The sequence below is a fragment of the Lonchura striata genome, chromosome 17 (assembly GCF_046129695.1).
Source record: "Lonchura striata isolate bLonStr1 chromosome 17, bLonStr1.mat, whole genome shotgun sequence".
NCBI classification, from domain to species: domain Eukaryota; kingdom Metazoa; phylum Chordata; class Aves; order Passeriformes; family Estrildidae; genus Lonchura; species Lonchura striata.
In genome coordinates, this window is record NC_134619.1 from 3,990,231 (window position 1) to 4,002,881 (window position 12,651).

General features: G+C 42.5%; 1 protein-coding gene across 3 annotated transcripts in view; it reads left to right on the forward strand.

Moving 5' to 3' along the window:
• Positions 1 to 11,707, forward strand: part of PHACTR3 (phosphatase and actin regulator 3) — a 98,876-nt gene extending 87,169 nt beyond the window's left edge. For all 3 annotated transcript variants that reach the window (XM_021553573.3, XM_021553575.3, XM_021553576.3), the window contains exons 9-13: positions 3,537 to 3,592; positions 7,623 to 7,684; positions 8,545 to 8,685; positions 9,513 to 9,589; positions 11,114 to 11,707. In XM_021553573.3, coding sequence (XP_021409248.1) covers positions 3,537 to 3,592; positions 7,623 to 7,684; positions 8,545 to 8,685; positions 9,513 to 9,589; positions 11,114 to 11,129 — 352 coding nt within the window. In that variant the 3' untranslated portion in view covers positions 11,130 to 11,707. The remainder of the gene's footprint in view (positions 1 to 3,536; positions 3,593 to 7,622; positions 7,685 to 8,544; positions 8,686 to 9,512; positions 9,590 to 11,113) is intronic.
• Positions 11,708 to 12,651: the final 944 nt, after the last annotated feature.

Sequence of the window (12,651 nt, forward strand, 5' to 3'; positions counted from 1 at the left end):
CCCTGGTGAGCCCTCCTCACCCAGGGGCAGGGACTGCGCTGGATCCACAGGAAACGAGGCAGAACTCTGATTCAAAATCACCTGCCTCATACAGAATTCTCTCTGCAAAATCCGCAGGGACCATCCATAATTACTGAGGGCTCAGCCTTCACAAAGGCTCCTTCATGGCAGGCGCCTGTTTCATCCTCCAGAACCTCACACCGGTGTGGTTCTCCCCTGCTCTGCAGTCTGCTGGTAATTGTTATTCAGCTGGAGTTTGTTTCCTTTGAAGATGAGATATGAGCATCCCTTCTGTGGTTCCTCAGTCTCTCCGTGACCTGTTCTGGCTGTGCTCCTGGCGCTGAGGGGAGCCGGGGCCACGTCCCCAGGCCAGGTGTCCCTGAGGTGTGGTGGCATTCCCGAGGGATGGACAGTCCCTTCTGAGGGAACACACCGAGCTCAGCACACAGGGTGTGTTTCTGCTTCTGCCAGAGACAGGATTTCAGGGAAATCATGAAAAAAATATCCAGAATAGAGCAGCTGTTGCTCAGAGCCTGCAGCACAAAGAGGAAAGCTCACCCAAGCAGAGGCACAATCTCACCTGAAATGGTTTCTTACATTAGAGCTCCTTCAGGAGGGATTTTCACAGGGGTGACCGGTGCTCTGCTGATTCCTCAGAAGATGTCTGTCCTTGCCTCGCTCTGGCTGCCTGCAGGCAGGTCCTGCAGGTGTTCCTGGGGCTGCCAGACCCCGCTGTGGGGTCCCCCCGCCATCCCCACAGCAGCTCGGGCAGGGCGGGCTCTGCCCTGCAGCGGCCAGGGGGTCTCGCTCTGAGGGGGACCAGACAGGGCAGTGGAGTCCCTTCACCAGTGATAAAATGTCACAGTATGTGTCACACTTGAGATGGCCACGGTACCCAGAGCGTTCCCATACAATTTCAGAAGGCTGCAGCCCACACAGAGTCCCACCACACCTCTTCAGAAGGCTGGGTCTGCCCTTGGTGTTCTTCGGCCCACCCTTTTATCCCCTCACGTTGATGCGTTGCACCTGTGTGCCCTGTTCCTGTGTGGCTGCTCAGCACACCTGGGCACTCCTCTCTGCTCTCCTGCTTTGCACAGCTGAGCCCACGGGGGGTGAGGCTCAGCCACAGCCCACCGTGGTCACAGCAGAGTGTGTGCCTGCAGTGAAGTCCTGCAGAAAGGGGGGCTGGAGCCCCAGGTGCCCCCGGGCCAGCTCAGCAGAGCGGTGTAGCCCCACGCCCTGCTCCAGCCCCCGTGACCCGTCACTGTCAGGGCATCTGGAGCCCTTCACCTTCAGCAGCTCCCCAGGCCCAGCCACCCCACAGCAGAAAGGAAGTGAAAGTTCTTTCTGGGCACAGAGAGGCTTCTCCTGAACAGCAGAAATTACAAACAGACCCGAAATGTCCCCAGGCCTTGATAACAACATTGTCAGAGGTTTTTGCCACTTCTCGTTTGATTGTGATTCTTGCTGTCCTTGGTGTTTTCACTCTGTCCCCACCTTCCTGAAACCCTGTTAGAAATTTATTTTTAACCAAAGTCCGTGTCTAGTCTTGTGACTGTGACGCAAAGTTTGGAGTGTGGTCTGTGTCTCTGAAAAGCCCAGGATAAACCCCTGCAATGCTCTCATGTGCACATATTCCTGTGTTTGTCTGCACCTTTGCCTTCTGCTGGGTGTATGCTGAGGGTGTGCACAGAAAAATGAGCACTTACATGTATTTATCAAAGCCAAAAGGGACATGGAGTTTAAATAATCAACCATCATACATATTATATATAAATACAGAGCATTTACCCAGAATCACAGAATATTCATATACATTTGCATTCTCATACAGTTCTAATAATTCTGTTAGGCTTTTAATCTCATAGTTTAAAAGGGGCCTCTGAAATCTAATGTACAGATTTGGGAGAATCTATCAATCTCACATGGCAGGGCTGTAATTAAGAATGTCTGAGAGAGAGGCATATGAGCAGCAGGTCAGGTGGACCTTTCGTTTGCAGAGGAGTTCTCCAAGGCATTATATTACAAAATGCACTTTATCTGTTTCAAACAAAACCTAGCCAGACTTGTGTAATTTCTGATACATGCATGGAAATGAGGGAGGAGTCCAAGGGAAACACGAATTTGAAATACTAGTTTAAAGCCTTTAGTTTCAGCATCATTCCTGTTTCAGTTGGGATTATTGCAACTTCTGCTGCTGGAGTATCTGACCCATAGGTCAGGAGAAAAGCCTTAGGTGATACAAAGCTTTAGGAAGGGAGAATTAGGCTGTAGGTGTTTCTGCACAAGAGCTCACCTATCTACATTTTCTGTTGGTGTGAATTTGGTGCAGTAGTTGTGGTGCTTCCTGTTACCAAAGATGAGAGTTTTTCCAGAGAGTGTAATTATAAAAGGGTGGTCTGATAACATATGACTACAGAGCTGATTTGGAAGGTATATTTGGGTAGGGCTTACAAAACAAGAAAAAATTAGGATTAGGTGATTTTACTGTTTTTTTTTTTTTTTTTCCCAGTGTGTTAACAATTCATTTTTTCCATATTTGATAAAATGTAGACCCTGTAACAGCATGACTTTATAGTTATTCATGTACATGCCCAGCAGAGGAATAACTGCAGCAGTTTGCAGTGTGGTCCCTGCTCTGAGTGTTTCTTTGTGTCTGTAACTTCATCTCCGGCTTGGCAACATCTGCTGGGAGCAGGGGATGAGAATCCTCAGCCTTGCCAGGAAAGCATCGGGAACTCTTTCCCATCTGCTGGCTGGATTCTGACATGAAATGTGTGTGTGAGTGTGTGAGTGTGTGTGTGCCTAGGGGAGGGCTCCAATTACCTGAGATCTCTGCAGATGCCCCAGCGCCTCGTGGGGGAGGCTCATTTCCAATGCGCAATGAAATCGCTGTGGCACCGATCATATGATTTGAGGAGTCAATCCTGAGGCAGCACTACTGAAAAGGGGAGGTGGAAGCAAGACACTCCGTGCAGACAGCCGGGCTGTGAGCAGCACACGAATTGCACTCGGCAGGCAGGAGCAGAGCTGGGGGATGAGGACTCGGGAAATCACAGAAAATCTTCATTTCTGCCCAGCCTGCCTCTTGTCAGGATGCTCCGCTGGTGCGAGTAGAGAAAAGGAAACGTGCTGCTGTGTGTGATTAAGAGGTGAAGGCAGTGATAGAGGCAGAAGATCACTGTGAAACTCCTTTGATAACCACCTTGAGAGTGAATTTTTACCTCTGGAGAGTGCTGGTTCCAGCTGACTGTCTGGAAAGTGTGATGAAAAGGATGCAGGTTCCGAGGAAGCGTTTCACTGACAGCAGAGTGAACTAGAGGAGAACTTTTACCTGCATTCCTAGCGTTTGGGAAAAACAATATAAGAAAGAATTCTCTGCCAGGATTCTTTTTTTTTTTTTTTCCTTCTTCACGAGTCCTGGAGAGAGATTTTGTAGTTCCCTCCTGAGGAAAACACCAACCAGAAGTCAGAATTCTACAGACTTTCCAAAGCACAGGCATGGTACAAAATGTGATTTTGGTGTTTTTCCGCAGGCGACTCAGCCAAAGACCTGCTGTTGAGGAGCTAGAAAGAAGGAATATACTGAAACGTGAGTATTCTCTTTTTCTAAAATATTTTTTGTATGTCTGTTGAAGTTAGTGATTGCATTTCCAGAACATATTATTTTGGAATAGACAAATTAATTCACTGGGATCATTTCTGTACCTAAAAGTTCTATTTTTTCACATAGACTTGCAATCTGAGGACAAAAAGAACCGTTCAGGTTCAGGCTTTCAAATAATTTTCATTCTGATCCCACTGTTACTGGTGTCTGAGAGGGGAATACAATCCTAGTGTCACAGTGCCATGAGAATTGGAGTGACATTTCTCAAGACATGGATTTTCAGGGCAAACACTGAATAGCACTGGCAATAGAGTGGCAGGGGGAAGCATCCTTGCAGAGATGTGATTCTTCCCAGGTCACTTTGTTCGTGTCACTGGAGACCTTCCAAAACCAAGTCAAGGATCAGCCTGAGATTTCAGAATTATTAGAGGGACAGTCCCTGGCCTGTTACAGGTGCTGCCACAGGGGAGTGTTCTCAGCATCTCTCAAATTCACAAGGCAAAACTTGCAACTCTTTTCCTGAGTGTTTCCAAGGGATCAAACAAGTGATGAACATAATCCCTTCCCTTAAAACTGCTGAATTAGGGGAAGGTGAGAGACAGCTTTGAAATTGTCTCCACTATGGATCTCAAAAGGGGGAATCCATCTGCTATTTATTCTCTTTAGCATTGAAAGACAAAATCCAGAGTGATGTGAACTATAGGTTCTCATTAAGCAAGCATAAGAGATAAAGCCACAGGAATCTGTCACACAAGCAGTGCTGCCTACACTGTGTGATTTGTATTTAACCATGTGATTGTAATTCACTAGGCGAAAAGTCATCAGCATTGTGTTACCTAAAATTTTGTGTCTCAAAACTTAGTGATTCCTAGGGAAAAACCTTATGCTCTTGCCATTGAAGAGATTTGGGATTTCATTTCAGTTTTCACACAAAGGGATTCCACAGGCAGTGTATATTTAGCAGTGTTTTCTGTACAGTTCCAATGCACAGATCACACACAGTAAAATGAGCTCTATTTTGCATGTGCACAGCTCAGGGAGAAAAAGGAAACCTCTTTGCAACATGAGTGGGTGAACTTGGCCAAACTTCACCTGTCATCTACCAGAGAGGCAGGAAAATGCAGTAACCCAAGATCCTGAGCTATGTGGAGACAGATTTTCAAGAGTCAGTAATGAAGATCTCTGAAAATCTGGTTTTTTGGTTTTTTTTTTTTTTTCCCCTGGCTAAGGAAAAGCTGATCTCCACTGAAAAAATCTGTTCCTTTGTGTTTACTTTTTTGAAGTGTTGCTGGTTACATCCTTAATCTGGGTTAAACTGACCAGTTTTAATAATAAAAAAGTTTGAATACATTCATATAATAAGCTTAGAGAGAGATAAAGCAGAAAGAAGATAAAGCAGAATTAAAGATACTTCCTGAATACCAGCTAAACATACTGGTCTAGATTTGTATCTCATTTAAAGAGCTCCCAGCATGGAGCAAATTTATTGACTTCTGTTGAGTTGCTCAGGCTTTATACAGGTTCAGCTGGGATCAGAACCACTTCCATTTTATTTACTTCTGCCATTATAATAAAAGCTGAGCATCCTGTATAGCTGTAGCAGTATAAAAGCCTTTCAGTGAAATCCCCACAACCTCCTCCAGCTGTAATAAGGGTTTGTGCAATTTTAAGTTTTAATTGATGTTCATAATTGGTACTCCTGTCAGAAGTTCTTTTATGGACTCAGAATTCACATTTGTACAACTCTGGTAAAAATAGAGAAGCATATTGCAAAGTACAACCACTGTAACTTTAAAGCAAATCTCAGCAAGATTTCAAAAAGTGATTTCTTATCTCCTTTAGGGAGTTGTTTCTGAGATAAAAGTAATACTTAAAAAGCAAACTTGAAAGCCAGCACTTTCTTAAAATTTTGTTGTAATTTTTTGGTTTGATTTTCCAAGTCCTTTAACCATAGAAACACTGCTGGCTTCCCACCAAGCATGAAAAGCAAATGAACTAAACTCACAGCCCAGGTGTCACCTGTGTCCTTGCTGAACAGAAAGCTGAACTCACAGCCAAGAAAGCATCTCTTGAACCCCACTGTGCAGTCCCTGCTTCATTCTGAACCCAGGGAGATGCTTTAGTGTCACGCAGAGCTCAGAATGAATTCCAGCTCTGCACAGGCCCCCTCAGCACTGGGAGCATCTCTGCTGAGATTTATAAAGCCAGCCCTCAGCAATGAATGGATCTGTGTGGGCAGAAGGATGGTGATGGGAAAAGCCTCTCTGGGCTGCCTGAGTAACAATTCCTGAGCTTTAGAATTCCTTTGCCAGCATTGAATATCAAATCTCAGTTGGGTTTTTTTTTTTTGTTTTGTTTTGTTTTTGGTTTTTTGTTTTTTTGTTTTTGTAAGAGAACTATTTCTTTTATTTTTGGAGCTGGAAATAAGCACTGAACCCAAGTGAATAGAAATAAGTGACTACACATTTAGTATATTTGCAAAAGTATTTTTTGATCAGAAATGTTTATTTTTGGCTTTTCTTTGGGAATTAGAATTGTAGAATCACAGAAGGGTTTGGGTTGGAAGGGACCTTAAAAATCATCATGTTCCAGCCTCTGCCATGGGCAGGGACACTCCACTGGACCAGGCTGCTCCAAGCCCCATCCAATCTGCCTTGAAGGCATCCAGGGTTGGAGCAGCCACATCTTCTCTGGGCAGTTCTTTCACTGCATATCACATCACATCTTTAAAAGGCACTACACCACAGAAAATTATCTCTTTTTCATAAAACAAGAATACAAAATAGGAATATCTACTCTAAAATGGATGAATTAGAGCTGAATGAATAGCCTCTTGCAGGTGTCTCTATATCTAAGAATACCCTCTACTTTTGAAAGCCTGTTCTCCTTTTACACATTGCAGACTGAAATAGCTGCTCATCCCTGACACAGCACTAATTTTAGCTGACCTGTTCTCTTTACATTTTGTGCCTCGCCACAGAATTGTGTAATGCAGTGTAATGCAGCACATTATAGCATTTTAAATTCATTTGATTTACATTTCTACCCTAGCCAGGTGGAGCTCTGCACTTCTGTTATTTTAAATAGATTTGATTGCATCTCAGTGTCATCTAACGAGTGCAAAAATCAGGGAGAAAAATGCTTCATTGTTAAAAATATCTTGGAAATCCATCTGCAGTGCTAGTGGGTTTTGGAGGCATAGTAGAAATCACGTGTGTGCTTTAACACTGGAAATATCTAATGCGAGTGGTATAATAAACCTCACAGTAGTACCCAGAGATTCCCTGAATGGTTAAACCTTTTTCTCTGGCTCTGCAGCTTTGTTCAGGTCACGGGCTCAGGCCTTAATTTAGTAACAGATAGTACTGGGAATAGAAAGGCCATTAACTCGTTTCCTAAGGCAGGGGATCTATTTCTCAGTGTTACAGCGCTCGGCGCTATTTTTAGAGGCAGCGTGTAGGAGTTCTCACGGCTGGAATGTTAATAGGCACAACACACAGAGCTCAGAGCAGAGCTGTGCACAGGAACCCTGGCAGGAGGAAAGGTCTCATGCCAGGGAAAGCCAAGGTGCCAGCCAGTGCCACGAGTGATGCAGCCTGAGAGAGCAGGGCTGAGGACACGATGGGCTCTCCCTGGAGTGCTGCAATGAGCATCTGACAGCATGAAAGGCTCCAGCAAGATGGAGAGTAAAAAAGGATGATTGATCAGCTATGGAGTGTTTTTGATCAACTATGGAGCGTTTTGATTTTCCTGCTGAAGTTTATCCGAGTGGAGCGTTGGTGTGGCTGCTGTTGTTTCATTAAATCCCCGTGGAGTTCAGAGCTGACATTGGCACCACCACAGTGTCCTCACCGAGAGGTGACTCCATGCTCCAACACACACCAGAGATGCACTGAATTACCAAAACACACAACTGCCAGCCGCTCGTTGGGCTGTGCTCATTGTTGCTTGGAACTTGGGAAAACACCAAACTTCTTCATGAGGAAAGTCATCTTTTTTTTTATATTCTCTGCAGAACGAAATGATCAAACGGAACAGGAAGAGAGGAGGGAAATCAAGCAGAGACTGACAAGAAAGGTAAAATCTTGCAATACCTCCTATTACCTTTTAGAAATTTAGCAAAATTCCTATAATATCACCCTATATATCATATTATAATATAATATATATCACCCTATTATAATATGATATAAGCCATGGAGTTTATTACACAACCTCCCTTAATATTCATCCTCCTCAGCAGTGTCTGGTAATATAAATTATAGACATACCTACCTTGTCTCAGCTAGATGAGATTTAGTAGAATATTTACACATAAACTTACTCAGAAAATGGGTATTATGGCATATTTGTCAGCTCCTTTGCTGGTAAAGGACTTTTTTATTCTTTGTAGCAGAGCTGACTCCCTGCTGAACACCAGGTCTGCTCCCATAGTACATTTCTTTTTGCATTCAAAATATCCTCAGAATAAGAACAAGATCTTGTTGTTCTGTTCTTAGAAATCCCTAATGGAATTACAGACCAAATATGCTGATAACTCGTTCAAGCTAGACTGAAATTTTTACAGTGGGTCTAGTGTTGAGAATCTCACACAGACAATCTGTGTGAGAACATCCTACAGCATCTGGAATCATCTGGAGATCATAAAAAATCCATCATGATTCTTTACATTTTGAAAATATATTTTATCAATATCTGGGTTAAAATATTTTCTTCTTTTGTCCATTATAAAGGCACTGTAGCTCCATTTAAACCATTATTACTCTTCTAGCAGTTCTTCAAATGGTAAAATATTTCCCTGGAGTTTCCAAGGGTTGGGTTGTTTTCATATTTGTAAATGCACACTGAGCCAAGATGAAAAGAAGCAAATATTGCATGTTTTTACTGATTCTTTTGTTATTAACCCTGGTTTTATTTCACAAAACTTCTGAATACAGCTTAACCAGAGACCTACAGTTGATGAACTGAGAGACAGAAAGATCCTGATTCGGTTCAGTGATTATGTGGAAGTGGCAAAAGCACAGGACTATGACAGGAGAGCAGACAAACCATGGACACGACTGTCAGCAGCAGACAAGGTACTGACACAACCACAAAGTTCTGCTTTCTCCTTACTTTGTAATGGTACATCACATTCTCCACAGACTTGAACCTCTGCAACATTTCATCTCTGTAAACTTTACCAAGATTTTTTATGTTGCAATCATACCAATGTCATAAAAAAGCCTATTTAGTACTCAAAAGGCTTTTACCCACCCACCCAAAAAGGTGTCTCCCCATTAAGGGACAAATGGGTTTAGAGGACTCATAGAAAAAGACCAGAGCACTTCTACTCCAGTAGCTGCTCTCCCAAGCTCTCTAAAATAGTGAATAAGCTATTCCATAGTAATCAACAGAATAAGGATTTTATTTTTTCCTTGTATGTACTTTTTTTAGCCTTTTCCTGGTTTTACCGTGTCAGTGTTCATGTTACAATTAACAAGGCAGGTTTAAGAAAGTGACAGCTCTGCACATACTGGTGGCACACATCAGGAAGTCAGGGTCAGAGCTGCACCTTTGCATTTGTGACTGAAAAATGGATCAATTTCTTGGCAGCTTCTCCTAATCCTTAATAAATTTTAACTGGATTCTTATTAAATGTGAGACAACCAGCTCTGAGGTGTTATTCTGTCAGAATTGCTTCTAGACAGCAGTGACCCTGTCAGCAATCAATACCAAATGAGAAGTATTGTGTCACCAATCCATACAACCCAAATATTCAGCATTTCTACCAGTATCCCAGAGTGCTCTGCTATACCCAATACTTGGTTCTTCTACCCCAGAAAACTGTTCTGCTCTGCAGGTCTAGGATTTTGCTCACAAACACAAAATTATTTGTTTGTGTTTTTCTCTTTTTAATTCCTAGGCAGCAATTCGAAAAGAGCTGAATGAGTACAAAAGTAATGAAATGGAGGTTCATGCATCGAGCAAACATTTGACAAGGTCAGTTTTCCAGCTGTTTATTTCTGCTGCCTGCTAAAAACTCTTCTTGACTCCTGAACCTGTGGATTTCACTCTTACATGTTGGATGTGGGAGAATATGCAAAGGGAGGTTAATATTAAAAGAAAATTGGAGTGTTTCTTTTTCTGAAGAGAGCCCAATTTTCTGATTTTTTGGGGGGATTTTATTAGCACATACCAAGAAACCTGCAGACATTCTCCAGAGCCTCCCTCAGCTGGCATTCCTTGCACAAAAGATTAAAGGATAGTTAAAAAAAAAAAAAGTATATAATGCAGAAAACAATATGATTTTTTAAAGCAGAACAACTTAATACACTGCTTAAAGATCTCTGAACTAAATGTACTTGAGTCTGCAGCCTTATCACAAACATTGAAAATTCCCTGCTCAGAAATACAAAACTGCACCAACCATAACAGGCCAGTGCCCAGGGGTGATGCCTTTGTTCTAATTGGATTTGTTCTAAAGGATTCAGCCTGGGATTTCAGTATTGCCTGCCAGTGCAGTTGCTGTTGGAAGGAGCCCCAGGTAACTTAATGGCACTTAACACCCTGCCAGGAGGAGGTCAGGAGAGAGAGCAGGGCTGGATTGTTGTCACTCTCCACGTGCTTGAACCACTGGGAACCCGGTCAGGGCAGTGCCTGCCCCATGTGCCAGCACTGGTGCCAGGGATGTGTTTGGGTTTAAACACACATCAAGACATTCCTTTCCCTTCTTTTAGAAGAGGAACAATATGAGAGGCCGATTCCACAGCCTTTGGTACTTGCAAAAAGGCATCATCAAGGGCAAAGCAGCTTCGCTGCACTGGTGGAATGAAAGGTGGGAAGGGAGAAGGGAGGGCTGCAGTTTCAGTCTGGAAGTGAACTATACATTCCCTAATTGGAGCTGCCTGGGGAGTTTGAGTAGATGATAATGAGAGATTCTGAAATTTGTTCAGGATATTAGGAGTAAACAGGCTTCCAATTTACAATTAGTGCTAGGGTATTACATATGATTGGGGCCTAATTATGGAGCTCAGCCAAAAGAACAAGCATACAGAACAAGAAGAATATTTATTCCAGACTCACAAGACTATCAAACATTTCACCAACAGTATCTCTTCATACTTTACAAAGTATTTCAGCATTGCTTAACTCTTAAAAAAGAACAACATCACTGCACAATGAAGAATATTGCTACCTATGAGAAACTGTGGCTTCATTTACTAAAAGAAAAAAAACCACATCAACTGCATACCTGGATTTGCAATTTCATTCCCAAAGAAGTGTAAAGGATGTACACTGGGCCCTGAGGACTGTACCTGCACTGCAGTCGTGACACAGGGGTGAGAATGTGCTGGGGAAAATTAAGAGTTGCTAATATTCTTCAGCACTGTCACTGTACCTTTAAACAGAATGAATACTTTTGTGGGCTTTTAAAATTTTGCTAATCTAGCATAAAACATTTGAATCAAAAATAATTGAATTCTATTGCAAAGTGGTTTGAAAAATGTCTCTCTTTTCTCTTAGATTTCATAGGCCATAGGAATTTTCTTCTGAGAAGAATCTGTCTTTACTTTTTGATATTGCTGCTGAACACACATCAGGGAGCACTGAAGCCTTTCCCCGAGGTTCAGTGCAGGCTCCCTGGACGCTGATGTGACAAAGGACTCTGCAGTGAAGCCTCTGCAGCACCTGGGGACAGGACGCCAGCCCCGAGCTCTGGAGGCAGAAGAGTCTGGCCTGTGGAGTGGGACAAGCTGCTGAAAAAGACTGAAGTGAAGCTACTTGGAAGAGCCTCCTCCTCTCCTTTGCCACCTGTGTGGAACTGGTTTGCAGGCTGCCTTGGAAAAGGAGATGTTGTGCATGTACAGGCTTTACTATTCCAAGGCCTCTGACATAAATGGACATGACGCTCTGTCATCCAGTATTACGCTGACAAGACATTTTGAACTTACCACAATTAGTTTGTAAAACACCTAAGTTCATGTTCTAAAAACTAATTTAATGTATTATAATTTCATTCTTTTTTATATACTGTCTAACAGAATCACAGCTGCAAGCATTTTTGATTCCTGTTACTTTTGTTCTTTAATTAAATGACTACTTATTGCAGGAAATGAACATGTTTCCTAAAGCTCTTTTTTTCCCCAGGGATAATTGGGAAGAGATTAGAATTATTATGCACCAAACCATTTGACTTCATCAACACAGGGTCTGCAAAAGGATGATCTCAACTAAGATTTTCCATCTGGTGGAAAAGCATAAGCTGGTTGTCACTCTGCACCAAGGCTCTGACCCTCTAAAAATGACAATTTGGTTCACTGTTATTCCAAATTACTAAGTTGGACAACCAGAGGCAGAAATGTCACAATGTACTTTGATGTTTAGCAAACAAATGGTTTTAATTCTTTCTTGACAGTAAGAAGAAAAAAGTTACTATATACTAATAACAAAGCAAATAGAACTGGTTGAGAAAAACGTAAAGCCAGACATTTTAATAATGCCTGACATGGAGAAGCACCTGAGGATTTACTCAATACTACTACAAAAAATACTTGTAAGAAAAATAACACAGTGATAGCTGGGAATCACATGTGATGAGACAGAACAAAATCGTGAATCCACTCACAAGACAAACATTTCTCTGCAAGACTCTGAAGTGCTGCCATTCTAGGGAGTCATTCAATGTTAAAAACTTGAAAAAGGCATTCTTGGTCCTGTAGCTTCATTGAGATGATCTCCATGAAGTGTGAAAATAATAAAATACAGTCTTGTCAAAGTGAATGTATAGCCTACTACTGAATTGCTGTGAGGTGGGGAACAGCCCCCACACAGAGTGTCAGTTCTGTCCCAGGTGGGGATGGAATCACAGGAACTGGAGCTGCTCCTGGAGAAACTGTTAGGCAGGAATGCAAGGTAAGGACATACACTGCAACATTTTTAATGCTTGTTTTACTTCAGTATCAGCTGAAGACTTGAATGACCCCATCACTTGATCCAAAGATGTGTTTTTTCCTCTTTATTGTAATTTTTTAACTTGCTGGCTTTTCACAGAAATATGTAAC